The 21,420-nt window shown below is 66.8% G+C and overlaps 7 protein-coding genes across 7 annotated transcripts in view; 2 read left to right on the plus strand and 5 right to left on the minus strand.

The window, feature by feature from the left end:
* The window catches only part of FAU (FAU ubiquitin like and ribosomal protein S30 fusion), a 581,541-nt gene that overhangs the window by 433,699 nt on the left and 126,422 nt on the right, over window positions 1-21,420 (minus strand). The window lies entirely within an intron of this gene.
* On the minus strand, window positions 32-1,777 carry LOC115916306 (EH domain-binding protein 1-like protein 1). Its single transcript, XM_030970012.1, has 5 exons — window positions 1,756-1,777; window positions 1,366-1,465; window positions 1,130-1,203; window positions 465-582; window positions 32-173 (listed from the first exon to the last, which is right to left on the minus strand). The coding sequence occupies exons 1-5, from the start codon at window positions 1,763-1,765 to the stop codon at window positions 86-88; spliced, it is 390 nt and encodes a 129-aa protein (XP_030825872.1). The 5' UTR covers window positions 1,766-1,777; the 3' UTR covers window positions 32-85.
* On the minus strand, window positions 1,765-7,618 carry LOC115916220 (EH domain-binding protein 1-like protein 1). The gene is made up of 11 exons (XM_030969907.1): window positions 7,515-7,618; window positions 6,332-6,419; window positions 6,206-6,259; window positions 4,999-5,171; window positions 4,301-4,431; window positions 4,082-4,176; window positions 3,711-3,859; window positions 3,257-3,305; window positions 3,077-3,175; window positions 2,161-2,241; window positions 1,765-1,884 (listed from the first exon to the last, which is right to left on the minus strand). The coding sequence occupies exons 1-11, from the start codon at window positions 7,616-7,618 to the stop codon at window positions 1,765-1,767; spliced, it is 1,143 nt and encodes a 380-aa protein (XP_030825767.1).
* On the minus strand, window positions 9,283-11,197 carry ZNRD2 (zinc ribbon domain containing 2). The gene is made up of 4 exons (XM_030969908.1): window positions 10,916-11,197; window positions 10,439-10,551; window positions 10,272-10,341; window positions 9,283-9,830 (listed from the first exon to the last, which is right to left on the minus strand). The coding sequence occupies exons 1-4, from the start codon at window positions 10,929-10,931 to the stop codon at window positions 9,499-9,501; spliced, it is 531 nt and encodes a 176-aa protein (XP_030825768.1). The 5' UTR covers window positions 10,932-11,197; the 3' UTR covers window positions 9,283-9,498.
* Window positions 11,823-14,803, minus strand: LOC115916281 (RNA-binding protein 4B-like). Its single transcript, XM_030969982.1, is given in 6 exon segments — window positions 11,823-11,868; window positions 11,870-11,935; window positions 11,937-12,006; window positions 12,009-12,515; window positions 13,810-14,231; window positions 14,739-14,803. Coding segments are annotated over 5 exon segments (1,101 nt in total). The 5' UTR covers window positions 14,222-14,231; window positions 14,739-14,803.
* LOC115916222 (putative nuclease HARBI1) lies at window positions 14,965-17,973 on the plus strand. Its single transcript, XM_030969909.1, has 3 exons — window positions 14,965-16,247; window positions 16,858-17,021; window positions 17,932-17,973. The coding sequence occupies exons 1-3, from the start codon at window positions 15,374-15,376 to the stop codon at window positions 17,971-17,973; spliced, it is 1,080 nt and encodes a 359-aa protein (XP_030825769.1). The 5' UTR covers window positions 14,965-15,373.
* Window positions 18,147-21,411, plus strand: CCS (copper chaperone for superoxide dismutase). The gene is given in 9 exon segments (XM_030969989.1): window positions 18,147-18,240; window positions 18,832-18,904; window positions 19,000-19,054; window positions 19,056-19,138; window positions 20,162-20,342; window positions 20,434-20,494; window positions 20,876-20,953; window positions 21,039-21,142; window positions 21,213-21,411. Coding segments are annotated over 9 exon segments (828 nt in total). The 5' UTR covers window positions 18,147-18,204; the 3' UTR covers window positions 21,370-21,411.

Below are 21,420 nucleotides of genomic sequence, written 5' to 3' on the forward strand. Positions count from 1 at the left end.
CCCGGGGGGTGTCCTGGAGGATTTTGGGGGGTCCCGGGGATTTTGGGGGTCCCGGGGATTTTGGGGGTCCCGGGGGGGGGGTCCCTCAGCAGATCCCGCACGTTTCCCTGCGGCCGAAGCGGCGCCGCCGGGGCTCGAGGCTCCTCCGCAGCTCCTCATCCTCCTCCAGCGCCCTGCGGGGGTCGGGGGGCGTCGGGCAGGGGGGGACCCCCAAAAAACCCCCTGGGACCCTCCCCCAGGACCCCTCCCCCATCCCCCCCAAGACCCTCGGACAGCCCCAACCCCCCAGGAGCTCCCCGGGACACCCCTGAGCCCCCCAAACCCGCCGGGACCCCTCAGGACCGCCCCAAACCCGCCGGGACCCCTCCCCGGTGTCCCCCCGCTGTCCCCTCGGTGTCCCCCGGTGTCCCCCCGCTGTCCCCCCGCTGTCCCCCTGTCCCCCGCTGTCCCCTCGGTGTCCCCACCTGCTCTCGCGGCGGTGCCGGTCCCGCACCAGCCGGTCCCGCCGGTTCACCAGCGCCACCAGTTCCTCCAGTAAGAGCTGCTCGCGTTCGCGCTGCGCCGCCGGCGGCTTCTGCCACTCTGGGGGGGTCCCCAAAAGGTCCCCAGATGTCCTCCTGTCCCCTCAAATGTCCTCCTGCCATCCCCAGTGTCCCCATCCCACCCTTTGTCCCCAATTTGCCCCCGTCCTCCCCTGCCCCTGATGTGTCCACAATGTCCCCTCCATGTCCCCAATGTCCCCAGTGTTCTGCCATCCCCGGTGTCATACTCTCTGTCCCCAATGTCCCCTCAATGTCCTCTCAATGCCCCAGTGGCCCCTGTTCCCAATGTCCCCTCCGTGTCCCCAATGTTCCCACGTCCCCAATGTCCCTCCAATGTCTCCCGTGTCCCCTCGATGTCCCCTCAACGTCTCGCCCGTCCCCAGTGTCCCCTGTCTCCAGTGTCCCCCCTGTCCCCAATGTCCCACCCCATCCCCAACGTCCCCCCTGTCCCCGATGTCCCCAGTGTCTCCTCCCTGTCCCCGATGTCCGTCCCTGTCCCCAATGTCCCCTCGATGTCCCCAGTGTCCCACCCCATCCCCAATGTCCGCCCTGTCCCCAGTGTCTCCTCCCTGTCCCCGATGTCGCACCCTCTGTCCCCAGCAGCCCCCGCAGCTCCCGGCTCAGCAGCTCAAAGCGCCGCTCCAGGTCGCGCTCCTGCGCCCTGGGGGTGACACGAGGGGACAGAAAAGGGGACAAAGGGGACAAGGAGGTGTCACCGGGGCTGGCAGAGCCCCCCCGCAGCGTCCCGGACACCGGAGCCGGGGGGGGGGCACAGGGAGGGGACACGGGGGAGGGTGGCGGTGTCCCCGCGATGTCCCCTCACAGCAGCTGCAGCTGGTCCTGTCGCCGCACCAGCAAATTCCGCTGCTGCACCAGCGAGAACCAGGCCCGGAGCAGCCGCTCCTCGCGGGCGGGGTCTGCGCCTGGGGACACGGGGACAGCGGGGACGTTGGGGACAGCGGGGGCAATGGGGACATCGGGGACATTGGAGGATATTGGGGACATTGGGGACACGGGGATATTGGGACATCAGGGAGACGGGGATATCGGGGGATTGGGGACATTGGGGACATTTGGGAGACTGGGGACATTGTGGGGACATGGGGACATTGTGGGCCACATGCGCCCGAGCCTCGATGTCCCCATGATGTGTCCCCTGCTGTCCCTCTTGTCCCTTGTCCCCCTGTCCCCAGTGTCCCCAGTGTCCCCTCACCGCTGTCCATCAGCTCGCGCAGTTCCCGCTCCAGCGCCGCTCCCGCTCCCGCGCCGGGGCCTGAGCGTCCAGCCGGGCCTGCTCCTGCTCCAGGGCCAGCAGCTCGGCCGCCACCCACTGTCCGTGTCCCTGTCACCGCGGGGACATCGGGTTCACCTCTGTGCCACCCCGTGTCACCCACTGTCCGTGTCCCTGTCACCGCGGGGACATCGGGGTCACCCCTGTGCCACCCCGTGTCACCCACTGTCCGTGTCCCTGTCACCGCGGGGACATCGGGGTCACCCCTGTGCCACCCGCAGCTGTCCCTGCCCTCCCCCCATTGTCCCCAGTGCCCCCAATGTCCCCACGTCCCCCCATTGTCCCCATGTCCCCCCCGATGTCCCCATGTCCCCCGTGTCCCCTTACCCCGCTCTCCTCCTCGGGGGTCTCCGGGGTCTCCCTGGGGGTCTCTGGGGGGGGAGGGGCGGGGGGGGTCCCGACGTCACCCTGGGGACAGAGGGGGTCAGGGGCCTCAGGGGGTCCGGGGGTCTCTGGGGGGGGGGGGGGGGGGGGGGGGGGGGGGGGTCTCACCTTCGTGGGGGGGTCCCGCAGGCGGGGGAAGCTCCTGGAGCGGGGGGGGGGTGTGGGGGGACCCCTCCCCACCCCCGCGGGCCGGGGGGAGCGGGGGGCTCTGGCACAGCCGCCCCCTCCCCAAATGCTGGGGGGGGGTCCTGGGGGGACTCCCCCTCAACAGGGCCGAGCTGGGGGTCCCGGGGGCTGGGCGGGGGCCCCCCCTCGGGTGTGTCAGTGGGGGGGGCCTGGGGGGGGCTGAGCTGGGGGTCCTGGGGGGGCTCCCCCTCCACGGGGGGGTCTGGGGGGGTCTCCCCCTGCTCAGTGTCCAACTGGGGGGGGTCTGGGGGGGTCTCTCGGGGCCCCCCCTCGGTGACGCAGATTTGGGGTTCCGGGGGGGTCCCAGTTGGGGTCTCTGAGGGGGTCTGGGGGTCCCGGGGGGGCTCTTGGGGCTCCTCCTCAATGGAGCCGCTCTGGGGGCGTGGGGGGGTCCCCGGGGGGGGCGTTTGGGGCCCCCCCTCGATGATGTCACTCTGAAGGTCCGGGGGTCCCCGGGGGGGGCGTTTGGGGTCCCCCCTCAATGACGTCACTCCGGGCGTCCGGGGGGGTCTCTTGGCGTCCCCCTCGGTGACGTCACTCAGTGATTCCGGGGGTCTCCCCTCCTCAATGGAGCCGCTCCGGGGTCCGGGGGGGTCTCTTGGGGCCCCCCCTCGGTGGGCCCGCTCCGGGGGTCCGGGGGGGTCCCCGGGGGGGTCCCCAGGAGCGCCCGGACCTGGCTGAGGAAGGTCATGACCCCGAGGCTGTCGGGGGTCTCCATGTCCGAGGGGTCCAGGAGCCGCGGAACCCCCAGGGCAGCGAAGGCGTCGAAGGCCTGGAGGGGGGATTTGGGGGGGGTCAAGGTGGGGGGACCCCCAAGCCTGGAGCCCCCCGGCCCCCCAGCCCCCCCACGCACCCGTTTGTTGTTGCCCCAGTGGTCCCGGGGGTCCAGAGCTCTGAAATCACTGCGGGGGGGGGGGTTGGTCACTGCGGGGGTCCCCAAGTGACCCAACCCCCCCGCCCCCCAACATCCCCGGGGGGCTGTGACCCCCCCCATCCATGGGTGCCCCCCTCGAATTGCTCCTCACCCTCCCCCAGACCCCCCCAATTCCCCCAAGGGTGTCTCCTCTGTCCCCTGTGACCCCCCCAAACCCCCCAGGATCCAACTGGGACCCCCCCAAACCACGCAGGACCCCCCCATGTCTCCCCCAAACCCCCCAGGACTCCCCAGGGTCCCCCCAAATCCCCCAGGACCCCCCTGAACCCCTCAGGACCCCTTCAGGGTCCCATCACTCCCCCCAGGATCCACCTGTGACCCCCCAAACCCCCAGGAACCCCCAAAGCCCCTCCCCCCCCCCGCGCCCCCTCACATCTCGCGGGGTCTCAGCCGGTGCAGGAGGGCGCAGAACCCCAACCCGCTGCTCCAGGACCCCCCGAAATCGGTGACGGAGACCCCCGGGTACCCGGCCGTGACCCCCCGGCACCAGGCCAGGAGCGCCCCACGACCCCCGGGGGGGTCCTGGGGGGGACACGGGGGTCAGCACAGAGAGACCTCCCAAAACAGAGAGACCCCCCCCCAAAACCAGAGACCCCCCGGAGCACAGAGAGACCCCCCCCCAGCACCCAGAGACACCCCCAGACCCAAATTGGCGGGGGCAGAACAGCCCCAAACACCCCCCACCCCCATGGGACCCTTCCCCCTCCAATTCAGGGGTCCTCGCCCCCCGCCCCCCCCACTCACCGCGCTGATCCCGGGGGGGGTCTCTGGGTCCCCCCCCGGCTCTGGGGGGTCCCTCCGTGTCCCCAAATTGGAGGGGTCCCTGCTGGGGGGGGGCGCTGGGGGGGAGAGGCCGGTCAGGGACCCCCCCCCCCATCCAGAGACACCCCCGGCATTGGGGGGACACCGGGGGGGGGTTGTGGGGACACTTGGGGACACTTTGGGGACACATTGGGGACCCACCTCGGGGCGCGGGGGGGGCGCCCCCCGCCCTGTGCGCCCCCCCCTCGTCCTCGGGGTCACTCTCAAAGTCCCCCAGGTCGGCCACGTCCCCGGGGGGGCTCAGGCTGGTGACACTCTGCATGTCCTCGTCCCTGGGGGGGGGTGACAATGTCACCAGAGGGTCCCCAAGGCCCCCCCCAGCCCCAATGGGGACCCCCCGGTGTCCCCAAGAGGCCCAGGACCCTCCATGGACACCAAATGTCCCCAAAGTCCCTCGGTGTCCTCAAGCCCTCCTTGTGTCCCCAAGCCCCGCAATGTCCCCAGTGTCCCCATCCACCTGCCAATGTCCCCCTGTCCCCAGTGTCCCCCCTGTCCCTCCATGTCCCTCCATGGTCACAGTTTCCCCAATCTCCAATGTCCCCCCCGTCCCTAATGTCCCTTCAATGTTCCCATTCCTCCCTGATGTCCCCAATGTCCCCGATGTCCCTCAGTGTCACCCCTGTCCCCAATGTCCCCATTCCCCCCCAATTTATCCAATGTCCCCATGATGCACCAAATGTCCCCAATGTCCCCAGTGTCCCTTCAATGTCCCCAATGTCCCCGCGATGTCCGCATTCCCCCAATGTCCCCTCAATGCCCCCCCAGTGTCCCCAATCCTCCAATGCCCTCCCTGTCCCCTCGATGTCCCCAGTGTCCCCAATGTCCCCCCAGGGCCGTACGTGGGGTGTCCCTCCATCAGGACGAGCCCGCGCAGCCGCAGCCGCAGCGTGGCCGTTGTCACCTTGCGGCTGCGGGGCCGCAGGGACAGGGACACGGCGGTGTCCCCAACCCCCGCCAGGCGCCCCAGCTCCAGCGGGGCCGCGGCCACCACCGAGCCCCGGCCCCGCGACTCCTGCGGGGACACCGGGGACAGCTGGGGACACCGGGGACAGCTGGGGACATTGGGGACACCGGGGGATGGGACACCCGGACACCCAGGGACATTGGGGACACCGGGGACGGCTGGGGACACCCGGGACACCCAGGGGACATTGGGGACACCGGGATAGCTGGGACATTGGGGACACCGGGGACAGCTGGGGACACCGGGGACAGCTGGGGACACCCAGGGGACATTGGGGACAGCTGGGGACACCCAGGGACACCCAGGGGACATTGGGGACACCCAGGGGACATTGGGGACACCGGGGACAGCTGGGGACACTGGGGACACCCAGGGGACATTGGGGACAGCTGGGGACACTGGGGACACCCAGGGGACATTGGGACAGCCAGGGGACACCGACTGCATGACACCGCAGGTGGACATTGGGGACAGCTGGGGGGCACAGGGACACTGGGGACAGCTGGGGACACCCAGGGGACATTGGGGACAGCTGGGGACACTGGGGACACCCAGGGGACATTGGGGACACTCAGGTCGGGGCATGGGGACAGCCAGGAGAGCTGGGGACATTGGGGACACCGCGGTCAGGGCACAGGGACACTGGGGATAGCTGGGGGACACTCGGGGACACCCAAGGGACAGCCAGGGACACCCCAGTGTCACCCCAGAGACATCCAAGGACATCCAGGGGACACCCAGGGACACCGGTGTCACCCAGCTCAGGGGACAGTAGTGTCACCCCGGGGACACCCGGGAACCCCAGAGACGCTCAGGGACCCCCAGTGTCACCCCCAATGCCACCCAGGGACACCTGGGGGACCCTCAGGGACCTCAGTGTCACCCCGGGGACCCCCAGTGCCACCCACCCTCGGAGAGCCCGGTGTCACCCGGGGGCACCCAGGGACCCAAATGTCACCCAAAGAAGCCCAGGGGACCCCGATGTCACCCCAGTGTCACCCAGGGGACCCACAGGGACACCCAGGGACCCCCCCATTGTTCCTGTTGTGACCCGCCCCGTTTTTGGGGTGTCCCCCCCTCACGTTGACCACGAGGAAGTTCCAGGTTTTGTCATCGAAGGCGGCGGCCTGGGGGTCCTGGGGGGGCAGGGGGGGGTCACAGGGGGTCGGGGACACACCGGGGGGGGTCACAGGGGGGGTGGCACGTACCCGGTACAGGGTCACGACCACCTCGAGGGTCTCGGGCACCACCCAGACCACCATCCCCCGCCGCGGGTCCTGGATGCCCGGCTGCCACCTGCGGGGCTGCACCCCCCGTCAGGGACCCCCAAACCATCCGGCCCCCAAATCCCTGCCCCCAATGCCACCTGCGGGGCTGCACCCCCGTAGGACCCCCAAACATCCGGGACCCCCAAACCATCCTGCCCCCACTGCCACCTGCGGGGCTGCACCCCCCGTCAGGGACCCCCCGAGACCCCCAAACCAATCCTGATCCCCCCAGGACCCCCCCAAACCAACCCTGAAACCCCCAGGACCCCCTCAAACCATTCCTGACCCCCAACTGCCACCTGCGGGGCTGCACCCCCATCAGAGATCCCCAAACTCCCCCGGGACCCCCCAAACTCCCCCGGGACCCCCCAACCCCCCCTGGGACCCCCCCCCCCCTTGGAGCAGACCCTGCGCTGCCGCCGGCTCCACACCACGGTCAGTCTGTCGGGGGTCCTGGGGGGGGCAGGGGGGGGTCAGGACCCTCCCTTCCCCAAACCCACCCCCCCCCCAGGACCCGCAAACTGACCCCCCCCAAATCTCCCCTTCCCCCCCCCCCGACACCCCCAACTCTCCCCCTCCACGCCCCCCCCCAAATTGACGCCCCCCCCTCCCAAATCCGCCCCCCCCCCAGGACCCTCAGAACGCGCCCCCTCCCCTCCCCCACCCACCGAGGGGGGGGCGCGGCTAAATTTGGGGCCGGGGGAACCGGACACCCCCGGGGGGGGAGGGATGGGCGGGGGGGGCTTGCCCTTCCCCCCCCCCGGGGTTATTTTTAACCCGACCCCATTTATGGACATTTTAAACTCACAATGAACCCGGGGGGATTTTTGGGGGGGGGGGGGGAATCCCACGAATTTTGGGGGAATCTCGGAAGATTTGGGAGTTCCTACCGATTTTGGGGCGTCCTGGGGGGTCCCGGGGGATCGCGGGGATTTTGGGGTGTCCCGGGGGGTCCCGTATTTTTAAGGGGAAATCCCACAAATTTCGGGGGGGGTCCTGAGGGGGCGTCCCACAAATTTGGGGGGAATCCCGGAAGATTTGGGAACTCCCACGGACTTTTGGGGGGGTTTGGGAGGTCGGGGGTGCCCGGGGGGGTTTGGGGGTGTCCCGGGGGGTCACTCACCAGCTGCCCCCCCCGTCCAGCAGCAGCTCCTCCAGGGTGGCCTCGAAGCGAACCTTGGCCGCGCGTTTCCCCGCGCGCTGCAGCCGCTTCCAGACGCTCCCCATGGACCCCCACCCCAAAAAAAACAAACCCCAAAAAACCCAAACCCCCCCAAAGCCGCCACGGCCCCTCCCCACTCGTGCCCCCAGGCGCTGCAGGGATCGCGATCTGTCGCGACAGCTCCGCACCCCCCCCCGCGGGAAATCGGAGAGGGGGAGGGGCGGCCCCTCCCCCACCCCCCGTGCGGCCCCCCCCCGAGAGGGTTTGGGGGCGGTTTTGGGGTCAGATCCGGCAGTTTGGGGGTTCGGGGTTGGGTTGGCTCCAATTTTGGCACCGAATCGAAGATTTTATCCCAAATTAGTTTTATAGAAATTCCCTTTTATAGCCGAATTATATCCAATTTATTTTATATCAAAACCCTTTTATATCCAACTTATTTTATATCAAATCCCTTTTCTATCCAATTTATTTTGTATCCAATCCCTTTTATATCCAATTTATTTTTTATCCAATCCTTTTTATATCCAATTTATTTTATATCAAATCCCTTTTATATCCAATTTCTATCAAATTCACTTTATATCAAATCCTTCTTACACAAAATTTATTTTATACCAATCTCCTTTGGTATCAAATTCCTTTTATACTGAATTTATTTTATATCAAACTCCTTTTATACCAAATTTATTTGTCAAATCCTTTTATAGTAAATCCCTTTTATATCCAATTTGTTTTCTATCAAATCCCTTTTATACCCAATTTATTTTATACCAAATCCCTTTTCTATCGGATTTATTTTATATTTAATCCCTTTATACCAAATCCTAAATATAAAATGTCTTTTATGTCAAATTTGTATCAAATCCTTTTCTATCAAATCCCTTTTATACCCAATTTATTTTATACCAAATCCCTTTTCTATCGGATTTATTTTATATTTAATCCCTTTATACCAAATCCTAAATATAAAATGTCTTTTATGTCAAATTTGTATCAAATCCTTTTCTATCAAATCCCTTTTATACCAAACCCTTAATCCCAAATTCCCTTTATATCAAATCCTTCTACACCCAGCCCTTTTATATAAAATCTATTTTACACCATTCACTTTTATCCCAAACTCCATTCCACACCGAACCCCGGCAGCCCAAATTTCCATCAAACCTCTTCCCATCAAACCTTTTTATACCAATCCCTTCATCCCAAATTCATTTTATATCAAACCCCATTTCTACCAAACCCTTTCATAGAAAATTTATTTCACATCGATCACTTTGAAAACTCCGATTCACACCCAGCCCGGGCGTTGAATCCTGACCTGTGTCCTGGGCTCCGGGCTGGGGGTCCAAGGAGTCCTGGGGGGGTCTGGGGTGGATCCCGGGGGGCTCAGGGTGCCCGGGGGGTCTCAGAGTGTCCCAGGAGGGTCTGGGGTGGCTCTCGGGGGTCTCAGAGTGCCCATGGGGGGTCTGCGGGGGTCTCAGACTGTCCCGGGGAGGGTCTCAGAGTGCCCCAGAGGTCTCAGGGTATCCCGGGGGTCTCAGAGGGTCTCAGGGTGCCCGAGGAGGGGGTCTGGGGTGGCTCCCGGGGGTCCCAGGGTATCCCGGGGGTCCCAGGGTGTCCCGGGGGGGGTCCCAGGGTATCCCGGGGTCTCAGACTCTAGGGTATCCGGGGGTCCCAGGGTTCCCGGGGGGTCCCAGGGTATCCCGGGGTCCCAGGGTATCCCGGGGGTCCCAGGGTATCCCGGGGGGGGTCCCAGGGTATCCCGGGGGTGGGTCCCAGGGTATCCCGGAGCTCTCAGAAACTCTCAGGGTATCCCGGGGGGGTCCCAGGGTATCCCGGGGGTCCCAGGGTATCCCGGGGGGGGTCCCAGGGTATCCCGGGGGGTCCCAGGGTATCCCGGGGGTCCCAGGGTATCCCGGGGGGGTCCCAGGGTATCCCGGGGCTCTCAGAAGCCCTCGGGGTGCCCCGGGGGGGGCCCGGGGTGGCTGCCGGGGGGCTCCAGCTCGCGCAGCCCCCGCAGCGCCAGCGCGCAGTCCCGCACCAGGCGGCAGAGGCGGGCGCTGCTCTCCACGGAGCCGCTGCGGGGCAGCTCCCGCGCGGCCCACAGCAGCTTCTGCAGCAGCGCCGCCCGCGCCGCCGCCACCGCGGCTCCGGTGCCGTCATCGGCATCGGCAGCGCCACCGGGGGGCTCCGGGGCAGCGCGGGGGGAGCCCCGGGACGCGGCGGCCGCGCCCTCGCAGCGCTCGGGGCGGGGAGGGCCGGGGGGAGGGGCGGCGGCTGGGGGAGGGGAGGGAGAGAGTGAGGGGGGGGCACAAAGTTTGGGGTTGTCCCACCCCCCCCAAAAATCCATTCAGGTCTGAAATTCCCAAAAATTCCCAGCCCTTCCTCAAATTCTGACACCACCATCCTTCATTGCCAGCCCGTCCTCGCACAATTCCTCGTGCCCACCTCCCAAAATCCCCAATTTCCCCTCATAATGGTCCCCAAAAAGCAACAATTTCCCATCCCCTAAAATGCCAAATCCCCAACTCAAAATCCCCAAAATCCTCACCCCTCAAAATCACAAATTCCACCCCCAAAATCCCCAATTCCCCCCCCTAAAATCCCCAATTTCCCACCCCCAAATTCCCCAATTTTCTCCCCCCAAATTTCCCCTTTTCCCCCAAATTCCCCAATTTCCCAAATTTCCCCTTTTCCCCCCAAATTCCCATCCCGTACCGTGCCCCCCCTCGGGGTCCTGGCAGCTCACGCACAGCAGCCGCTGCTCCTTGTCCTGCAGCAGAACCGTCTGGGGGGGCAGGGGGGGTCACGGGGGACCGGGACCCCTCCCCCACCCCCCAATTCTCTTGGGGGGGGTCCCGGTGCTCCCCTCTCCCCCCGCTCACCCCGCACTGCGGGCAGGAGCTCCCCAACATTCGGTACCCCCGGAGCAGCAGCGCCCCCATGGCCCGGCTCGCCCGGTCCAGCCGCTCCCGCCGCGCCTCGGCCTCGTCCGTGCCTGGGGGAAACCGGGGGGGGGCTCTGTTACCGGGGGGGGGCTCGGTTACCGGGGGGGGCTCGGTTACCGGGGGGGGCTCGGTTAACGGAGCGGGTCCCAAACCGCGGGGAGAGCGGGTTAAAGGGGACTGGGATGAGCTGGGGGGAACTCGGAGGAGCGGGAAGGGGCACAGGAAGGTCACGGGGCGGCCCCGGGATGGTCGGGGGGGGTCCCGGGAAGGTCCCGGTGGTGGCGGGGGGTTCTAGGGAGGATCCTCAGAGCTCAGGGCGGTCCCGGTGGCGGGTGGGGGCCCCGGGGTGGCTCCCGGTGGTGAGGGGGGCCCGGGGGGGATCCGTGCCCCGGGGGGGTCCCGCCGGTGCCTCACCGCCGTTCAGCGCCATGATGGTCGCTGCGGAGACGGCGTCGCGGCGGAAGTGACGTCACAAAACACACACAAGTCCGGCCAGAAACAGTGACACGAATTTGTGAAATAAGTTCCGAGCGCCAAAGTAAGTCCCGTGGTCCGTGACTGAAATGGGGTCGGGTCCACCTTGGGGTGTAAATTTGCATAACCCCGCCTCTCCCCTGCATAGACCCGGCCTCCTATTCCGGCAATCTGATTGGCCGCTCGCACCCACTATTTGCATTCACTCCGCCCCCTCGCGCCCCGAGCTGATTTACATATTTCGCGCGGGGTTTTAAAAACTATCGCAGCCGCTGCGCTCTGATTGGCCAGATCTAGCCCCGCCCACCTCAGACTCCGCCCCCCACGGCAGGCACGGCCCAGGCACGGAAAGTCGGTGACAGAAATCGGTGAAAATGTGAAAATGTTTATTTTGCTGGAAAAAGGGCGGGTGAGGCCGGGGGTGTCCCCGCCCGGGCAGGGGGGCGGGGGGGACCCTGGGGAAGCTCCGTACAAAAATGGGGAGCTCAGGCGGGGGGGACACGGCTCCATCCGAGGCTGCCGCACCTGGAAGAGAGCAGAGAGGTGAGGGGACATGGGGGACGTGGGGGACACTCGGGGACACCCGGCCACGGGGACACGCGGGCGCTGGGACGCGGCGGCTCCGGCGGCTCCAACGGGGACGGTGGGGTCCCGGTGACGGGGAGGGGACGCGGCGGCGGCGACCCGGGGCACGTCTGACCTGGCGCGGGCGCGTCCGGGGGCTGCGGAGCCACGGCAACGGCGGCGAGTCCCGGGGGTCCGCGGCGATCCTGGGGGAGTGGGAAATGCCGTTACCGGGCGCCGGCGGGGTGGAGATGCCCAGCAGGGCCGAGCCCCGGCTCTCACCTCAGAAGGCGGAGTATCGCGCCCGGTCCGCGTCACGGTCCCGCCCGGCGCTGCATGTCGATGAGGGACGCCCGGGCCACCGAGGAGACGGGCGACAGCTGCCCACGCTCGGACGTTATACGCCTCTCCGACGGTGCTGGCCGCGGCGGCGTCGTGGCGGCGCAGGGGGCTCCTGTCCCGGTGTTATACGTGGAGGACGCGTGGCGGCCGTGGCGGTGGCGGCGGCGGCGGCGGCGGGCCGCCAGCGCCCGGGTGGGCAGCAGCGCTCGTCGTGCCGCGTCTAAGGTGGTGGGGATGCGGCCGGCCATGGCCGTGGTGGCGGCCATGGCCGAGGACTGGACCTGGGAGTACTGGGCGTACTGGGAGTACTGGGCCATGGTCTGCTCCGCGTAGGCGTCGTACGCCGAGGCCGTGGCGTAGGAGCGGACGCGGTAGCGCTTGTAGTAGTCGGCCATCCCGCCGTAGGCCTCATCGTAATACACGGTCTCCCCATAGCCCGCGGTGTAGGGAGTGCGCACGGCTCCGTACTGCTCGTTATAGGCCTCGGCAAAGTCCGCCACTTGCCCCGGGCGATCGACCGGGCACTCCTTAGACCAGTGCCCCTCCTTCCCGCAGCGGTAGCAGCCGCTCTTGTCTCCCATCCCGGGCGCCGTCCGCAGCCGGCTGGTGGACAGCTGCACGCGCATCCGCTTGCCTTGGGGAGAGGGAGACGCGGCGTCACCCCCGGGCACCGCGCCCAGCCTGGCCCGGAGCCTCGGGCATTGGGCTGTGGGATCCCCCAGAGTCACCCTGGTATCAGGCCATGGGATCCCCCAGTGCCATGGGCACTGGGCCACAGGATCCCCTGGAGTCACCCCAATATCGGACCATGGGATCCCCACAGTGGATCCCAGCACTGGCACAAAGCCGTGGGGTCCCCCAGAGCCGCACTCCCACCAGCACCAGGCACAGAGACTCCCAGAGCCGCCCCCTGCTCTGGCACTGCGTTGTCACACAGGGCTGGCACCGCACTGCGGGGTCCCCAAGGAACATCTCTGGCATTGGCAATCTGTGTGGGTCCCCTCAGTGTCACCCTGGCACTGTTGGAAGCCTCCAAAATCTCCCAGCACTGTGGGGTTCCCCAGAACTGCCACCACCCCTTGGGGACCCCTAAGAGCCACCTGTGGCCCAGCCAGGTGAGGGACATTTGGGGACACGGAGGAGGTGACAACCCCCAGACCTTCCTGCACACAGACCGAGGAGATGAAAGCCCAGGAGCTGCTTTGTTTGGGGTCCCTGTCAGAGGCACAAACTCCAGCCATTGTTTTGTTATTCAGTTATTTAATTATTGTTCCAAGATTAAACGATATCGAGGATCAGAACATCTGAGACCGTGCGGCAAAGCTGGGCTGAGGCTGGTGGTCCACGGGACCCCCAGAAATGGCACCAGCACCATGGGACCCCCAAGATGTGGCAGCAGCCATGGGGACCCCCGAGAGCCACCCCTGGCACTGCTGAGAGTGGGGGGTGACAGGAGCCACCGGGGTGGGCACCAGGCCCCACAGACAAGGGGGGTCCCTGTGGTTCCAGGCAGGACTTGGGGACAACGGGAGCCAGTGGGACAATGGGAGCCAGTGGGACACGGCGCTGGCTCCCAGCCCTGTTTTCCCCCAAATTCCAGCAGCACAGGGACACCACCAATCCCATGAGGTGGCCCCAGAGGCGGGACTCACTCTGACCAACCAGTTTGGGGTTAATTCCCCAGAATCCCTGCAAACTCCAGCGCTGTGGAGCCACTCTGCCCCGACACGGAGCCACCACAGTGTCGCCAGCCCTGATGAGGGCACAGGGACAGCACCTGGCACCATCCCCAGAGCAAACATTCCGCGCTCCAGGATGAGAATAGGTCCCGAATACAGCACCAAACACAGAGTGGGGCCGGTAACACCAAAATCAGCCAAAATCCTCCCGGATCAGAACCTCCCCGTGCCCCCAGCCCCGCGGCTCACCTTGGAACTCGGTGTTGTCCAGCCCCCGGATGGCCTCCACTGCATCCTCGGCCCGCTCCATGTGCACGAAGGCGTAGTCCTTGACGATGTCACATTCGATGACGGGGCCGTACTCCTCGAACTTGGCGCGCAGCTCTAGGTTGGTGCAGGCGGGGCTGATGTTGCCCACGTGCAGCTTGGTGGAGGCCTTGCTCTTGTTCTTGCTGGCCTCCACATTGATGCAGACGCCGTGCAGCTTGTGGTGGTGCAGGTTGCGGATGGCGTCCTCGGCCGCCGTCTTGTCCTCGATGTGCACGAAGCCGTAGTTCTTGATGATGTCGCACTCCAGCACCTTCCCGTACTGCTCGAACAGGGAGCGGATCTCCTGCTCCGTCGCCTCCCGCGGCAGGTTCCCGATGAACAGCTTCACCATCGCGACCCGCCTGAGTGGTGCCAGGGAATGGGGGGCTCGGTGAGACCCTCCCCGCACAACCCCCGGTCCCGCTGAGGGGTCGGAGGCACTCCAGGGATGGGGAAGGTTCCCCCCTCCTTTCATGGATCCTCCTCCGGCTGATTCCCGATGGGACCCCCCTCACCCACAGGGACAGGGGGGCTCCTCAGGGCACCCTGAAGCAGAGACCCCCTCAGGAGAGACCCCCCCCAGGCCCGGGCTCCTCACAATAAGCCGGGAGACCTTCAGGGATCCGAGCGGAGTCTCAGCCCCGGTTGTGCTCCGTGAGCCCCCAGCCCATGGAGGGGAACCCGGGTCTCCCCCAGACCTCATCCCGCTCCCATCCCGGGTCTGAGCCCCTTCCTAGGCGCCTTCCCGAAGCCGCGGAACCCCGTGCAATGCTCGCCCACAGACAGCAGGGCCCCGGTTTCTCCCAGCCCCTCCCGGTCCCACCCGTGCCCGCCCCAGGGCCCCCGGGTCCCACCGCGCCCCCCCTCACCCGGTACTCGATGACGGCAACAAAATGGCGGTAGCCGCCTCACGCGGAGCCACGCCCACCGCGAGCGCTGATTGGCCGAGAGCGGCGAGACGGTGCGACACGATTGGTGGAGGCGCTAAGAAGCCCCGCCCAGCGGCAGCCCAGACAGCGCCTGGCACAAAGCGTTCCCGCCCTCGCGGTGGCCAATGGGGAGCGGCGGCGCGCCGGAAGTGAGGAGGGAGGCGGGGCTTTCAGGCCATGCTGACCAATCAGAGCGCGGGGAGGGGCGTGGCCTGGCGGCGCCGCGGAGCCGGGAGGGTCCGAGCCGAGGGAACCGAACCGGGACCGAACCGGGGGAACCGGGACCGAGCCGGGGGAACCGGGACGGAGCCGAGAGGACCGGGACCGGCAGCAACAGGGACCGGCACCGGGATACGGACAGGCATCGGGATCCACCGGTACGGGGACAGAGACAGCGACCAATTGCCCCCACCGGCACCGGGACCGACTGGGACAGACCGGGACCAATCGCTCCCATCGGGATTGATCGGCACCGGCACCGGGGCTGATCGCCCCAAGCGGCATTGACCCCGGTCAGAAACAGCGACCGCCCGCTCTCACCGGGGCGTCGCGGCCACCGTAGCCCCGCCCCCGCCATGTCCCACGCGGTGCTGCTGCTGCGGCGGCACCGGCACCGGGAACAGAAGCGGGACAGCGACGAGGAACAGGACCGGGAGCGGGAGCAGGGCTGTGACAGAGACCGGGAGCAGCACCGGGAGCGGGATGAACCCCACGAGCGGTCCCGCGATCAGTGCCGCGCTCATCAGGACCGGCACCCCGCACCCACCCGGATCTCCCTCCCCGCTCCCCCCGCTGCTCCCCCATCCCCGATCCCCCGCCGCGGCCGCCGCCGCCGCCGCCCGTACCCAGCCCAGCGCATTTACCGGGTGCGCTGCTCCTTCCTGGAGCTGAGCGACGAGCAGGCGCTGCGGCGCTGCCGCCTGGACCGTGCGGCCATCGCGGCGCTGTGCCGGGAGCTCGGTGCCGACCTTCAGAGCCTCACGGGCCGCAGCCACGCTCTGCCCGTGGCCGTCAAAGTCACCTCGGCCTTGGCCTTCCTGGCCTCGGGCTCCTTCCAGACGGCGTCGCGCCTCAGCACGGGCATCAGCCAGTCGGCCATGTCCAACTGCCTGGCGCAGTTCCTGGCGGCCTTGCAGCGGCGGGCGGGCCGCTACATCGCCTTCCCGCCGCCGCCCGCGCCCCCCGGCGACCCCGCGGCGCTGCCCGGGGTGCTGGGCTTGGTGGGCGCCATGCACGTGGCGCTGAGGGCACCGGCGGATAACGAGCCCTTGTTCCGCAACGCCGCCAACTTCCACTCCATCAACATGCAGGTGGTGTGCGACCGCCAGGGCCACATCACCAACGTGGTGGCCAAGTTCCCCGGCTCGTGCGCCAACGCCACCGTGCTGGAGAACTCGGCCCTGGCGCGCCTGATGGAGGGCAGCAGGCCCGAGGGGGTCTGGCTGCTGGGTGAGGGGCTTTGGGGGGGGAACGGGGGGATGGGGGATGGGTGGGGAATGGGGGATGGGGGGATGGGAGGGGTTGGGGTGGGAAACGGGGGATGGGGTACGGGGGTTTGGGGTGGGGAACGGGGGGATGGGGGATGGGGGAGGGGTGGGGAATGGGGGATGGGGGGATGGGGGGTTGGGGTGGGGAATGGGGAATGGGGGGCTGGGGGATGGGGGAGGGGGTTTTGGGGTGAGAAATGGGGGGCTGGGGGAGGGGTCCTGGGGATCAGGTGTATCCCTGCTGCTCTGGGTGTCACTCAGGTGTGTCCCTGGTTCTGTGGGTGTCACTCAGGTGTGTCCCCACTGGCCCAGGTGTCACTCAGGTGTGTCCCTAGTTCTGTGGGTGTCACTCAGGTGTGTCCCTGATGCTCTGGGTGTCACTGTCACTCAGGTGTGTCCTTGGTTCTGTGGGTGTCACTCAGGTGTGTCCCCACTGCTCTGGGTGTCCCTCAGGTGCGTCCTTGGTGCTCTGGAGTTGCTTTAGGGGTCCCCCTCCTGCCCCAGGTGTCACTGAGGTGTGTCCCCCGTGCTCCAGCTGTCACTGAGGCGCCTCTCCCCGCGCTCCCCCGCAGGTGACGGCTCGTACCCGCTGAAGCCGTGGCTGCTGACGCCCATCGCGGGCCCGCGGGGCGCGGCCGAGCTGCGCTACAACGCGCTGCACTCGCGCACGCTGGCCCCGCTGCGACGCTGCGCGCTGCTGCGCCGCCTTCCGCTGCCTGGCGGGCGGGGGGCTCCAGTACAGCCCCCCAAGGTCTGCCAGATCTTCCTGGCCTGCTGCATCCTGCACAACATCGCCCTGCGCCGCCGCCCTTCCTGGAGCCCCCCGAGGGGCTCCCGCCCGCCCGCAGCCCGAGCCCCCCCCGCAGCCGCCGCCGCCCCCCGGGCCCGGGGCTCGGGAGGGGCGGGCGGTGAGGGCCAGGGTGGTGCAGCAGGTCAGGGAGGGGATGGGCTGAGCCGGTGGGGGGGGTGGGGTCATTGGGGGGGTGCTGAGCCTGATTTGGGGGGCTGAGCCCTGATTTGGGGGTCCTGAGCCTGATTTGGGAGTGCTGAGCCTGATTTGGGGGGTCCTGAGCCCTGATTTGGGGGGCTGGCCGGGGGGGCGCTGGGTTGGGGCTCTGGATCCTTGAGGGTCCTAACCCCTGATTTGGGGGGGCTGAGCCCCTGATTTCGGGGGCCCTGACCTCTGATTTGGGGAGGGTTCTGGGTCCTTGAGGGGGTCCTGAGCCTTGATTTGGGGGGCTCTGAGCACTCTGGGAGGTGCTGAGCCCTGATTTGGGGGGCTCAGGGTCCTTGGGAAGGGCTGATATCTGGTTTTGGGGAGCTCTCAGCCTCTGGAGGGGCTCTAACCCGTGATAGGCAGGTCCATCAGTTTGGGGGTTTCCTATTTCCACCCATTTTCCCCACATTTCATCCTTTAACCGTGTCCGTGCTCATTTTGGGACAAATAAACGATTTTTTTTCAACTATTGCCCCACAGCATTTTGTCGGGGGGGAAGTGCTGGTCATTTTGAAGACCCCCAAAGGGGATTTTGGGGGTCCTTGCTGTGTCCCCGTGGGCGGGATGAACCTCCTGACCCCTGCAGCCCCCATCCCACTACAGAAAAACCCAAATGTCCCCCCCCCCCAAAACCCCCTGCACCCCACAGGACGCCGACATTCCCACTGCCGCCTTCCCAGAACCCCCCTAAGCCACCAAAACCCTTCCGAGCCCCCAAATTCCCCCCCAAACCCATCAAAACCCCCCAAAATCCCCGTCGGGCCCGTTCCGAACCCCGCGGCGTTGCCATGGCGATAGAACGCCGGAAGTGGCGCAACCTCCAAACCCTTCCCCAAAGTGCGGCCGTATCCGGTCCGGCGCCAGAACGAGTCCGTGGTGCCGCAGAGACGCGAGAGCGGTTCCGGGGCCGGAGTCCGCGGCCATGGCGTCACCGGAGGGCGGCGGGAGCAGCTGCCGGGTCGGGACCCCCGGGATGGGCCGGGGGGGTCGGGACCGGGGGGGCGGAGGGGCTCGGGGGGTGGGGGAAGGGCGGACGGAGGTGCTCGAGGGCTGGGGGAACGGAGGACGGGCGGTTTGGGGAGATCTGGGGGTGCCGAGTCCCTCCCACGGCGCTTTGGGGTGCAGGAGCCCTCCAAGGGGGGTTTGGGGGTTCAGGAGGGCGTGAGAAGCGGTTTTGGAGGTGCAGGACCCCTGGCCGGGGGAATTTGGGGGTTCAGAGCCTCGCCCGTGGCAGTTTTGGAGGTGCAGGACCCCTCCAAGGGGGGTTTGGGGGTTCGGGACCCCATGAGAAGCAGTTTTAGGGGTGCAGGACCCCCTGGCAGGGCGGGTTTGGGGGTTCAGAGCCTCAGGAACAACTTTTGGGGCTGCACAATCCCTCCCACATCATCTCCGAGCCCTTCCCTGGCAGCCCTGCGGGTTCCGGGCTCCTTTTCCCTTCACTTTTGGGGCTCCACCTCCTTTCTCACCCCCCATTTTTGAGGTGCTGACACTTCCCCTCTCATTTCCCCCCCTTCCTCCCCAATTTTGGGGTGCGAACCCCCCCCCCCAGCTGGAGTTTGATGTGCAGATGAGCTGCCAGGGCTGCGCCGATGCCGTGCGGGCAGCGCTGGAGGCGGCTCCAGGTGAGACCCCCGACCCCTCCCCGAGAGCCCCAGACCCCGGGGACCCCCCCCAAAGGTTTTGGGGGACCCCGCAGAGCCCCTGTGTGCCCCCCCAGAGGTGAAGCTGGTGGAGCTGCGGCTCCAGGAGCAGTCGGTGCTGGTGGAGACCACGGCCGGCCGAGCGCGTGCGGGAAGCGCTGCTGGAGAATTCGGGGCGCAGGGCCGTGCTCAAGGGCATGGGGGGCTCCTCCGAGGGTCAGTGAGGGGTTTTTGGGGGGTTTTGGGGGGGTTTTGAGGGGGTTTGGGGGGGTCCTGAGGGGGTTTGGGGGTCCTGTGGAGGGTTTGGGGGTTTTGAGGGGTTGGGGGATTTTGAGGGGTTTGGGGGATCCTGAGGGGGTTTGGGGGTCTGAAGGTTTCCTGAGGGGGTTTGGGGGGATCTGAGGGGTTTGGGGGATCCTGATTTGGGGTTGAGGGGGGGGTTTTGAGGGGTTTGGGGGGTCCTGTGGGGTTTGGGGGTCCTGGAGGGTGGGGGTTTGAGGGGGTTTGGGGGATTTTGAGGGGTTTGGGGGTTGGGGGGTTTGGGGTGTCTGGAGGGTTTGGGGGATCCTGAGGGGGTTTGGGGGGTCCTGAGGGGGTTTGGGGGGTTTTGAGGGGGTTTGGGGGGTCCCTGAGGGGGTTTGGGGTGTCCTGGAAGGGTTTGGGGGGTCCTGGAGGAGGTTTGGGGGTTCCTTGGGGGTTTTGGGGGGATCCTGAGGGGGTTTGGGGGATCCTGAGGGGGTTTGGGGGGTCCTGGAAGGGTTTGGGGGGGTCCTGAGGGGGTTTGGGGGGTTTTGAGGGGGTTTGGGGGGTCCTGGAAGGGTTTGGGGGTCCTGAGGGGTTTGGGGGTTCCTGAGGGGGGGTCCTGAGGGGGTTTGGGGGGGTTTTGAGAGGGTTTGGGGGGTTTTGAGGGGTTTTGGGGGATCCTGAGGGGTTTGGGGGATCCTGATGGGGTTTGGGGGGTCCTCTGAGGGGTTTGGGGGTGTCCTGGAAGGGTTTGGGGGGTCCTGGAAGGGTTTGGGGGGGTCCTGAGGGGGGTTGGGGGGGTTTTGAGGGGGTTTTGGGGGGTCCTGAGGGGGTTTGGGGTGTCCCTGAGGGGGTTTGGGGGTGTCCTGGGTGGGTTTGGCTGCTCCTGGAGGGGTTTTGCTCTCCCTGCCTGGGATTTAGGGTGACTTTTGGGGTGATTTTTGTACCGGGGGGGGGTTTTGGGGGTGCCTGACCCTGCTGTGTCCCCCCCCCCAGCTCCCCCCGGGGGGGCGGCAGTGGCGGCGCTGGGGGGTCCCGGGGGGGTCCGGGGGCTGCTCCGGTTCCTGCAGCTCTCCCCCGAGCGCTGCCTCGTGGACGGAGCCGTGTCCGGGCTCCCCCCCGGCCCCCACGGGCTCCACATCCACGAATTCGGGGACCTCTCGGACCCCTGTAACAGGTGAGAGGGGTGCGAGGGGGCTGGGGGGGGTACAGGGAGTGGGGACCCCCAATTTCACCCCCATATCCCATCCCCCACCCCCCCAAACCAGCTGTGGGGGCCACTTCAACCCGGACGGGGAGAGCCACGGGGGACCCCAGGACCAGCACAGGGTGAGCTGGGGTCAGGGGGGGATTTGGGGGGGAAAGGGAAGGAATTTAGGGGGTCTTTGGGAGGATTCTGGGGGACTTGGGGGGTCTTGGAGGGGTCTCTGAAGTATTTGGGGTGGTCTTGGAGGGGTTTGGGGAGCAGTGAGGGGATTTGAGGGGTCCTTGGGAGGGTTCTGGGGGATCTGGGGGGTTCTTGGTGGGGTTTAGGGGTCAGTGAGGGGATTTGGGGGAGTCACTGTGGGATTTTTGGAGGTTTTTGTGGTGCAGTGAGGGGATTTGGGGGGGTCTCTGGAGGCTTTGGGGGGGGTTCCAGGGTGTCTCTGTGCGGTTGGGGGCTGCTCTGTGAGTTTTGGGGGGCTCCTGACCCCCCCTGTTCCCCCCCAGCACGCCGGGGACTTGGGGAACATCTGGGCAGATGCCGAGGGCCACGCGCGGTTCCGAATCGAGGACTCGAAGCTGAAGGTGGGAATTGGGGTCTGGGGGGGGTCTGTCCCTATATTTGGGGGTGTCTCTATGGGGTTCTGACCCCCCAGATCCCCCTCCCCAGGTGTGGGACATCATCGGCCGCTCCGTGGTGGTGGCCGAGGGCGAGGACGATCTGGGCCGGGGGTCGCACCCGCTGTCCCGCGTCACCGGCAACTCGGGCCCGGGGTGAGCACTTGGGGGGGTATTTTGGGGGGTCTTTATGGGGTCACCCCCCCTGACCCTCGCGTGTCCCCAGGCTGGCCTGTGGCGTGGTGGCGCGTGCGGCCGGGCTCTTCCAGAACCCCAAACGCGTCTGTTCCTGCGACGGTGTCACCCTCTGGGAGGAGCGCGACCGCAGCCGTGGGGCTCCCCTGGCGACCCCCGCCATGGAGACCCCCAGCTCCCACCTCTAGGAGCCCCCCGGGACCGAATAAAGAGTTCGGAGCCCCTCGTTCTGCAGCTGC

The sequence above is a fragment of the Camarhynchus parvulus genome, unplaced genomic scaffold (assembly GCF_901933205.1).
Source record: "Camarhynchus parvulus unplaced genomic scaffold, STF_HiC, whole genome shotgun sequence".
In the NCBI taxonomy this organism is placed as follows: domain Eukaryota; kingdom Metazoa; phylum Chordata; class Aves; order Passeriformes; family Thraupidae; genus Camarhynchus; species Camarhynchus parvulus.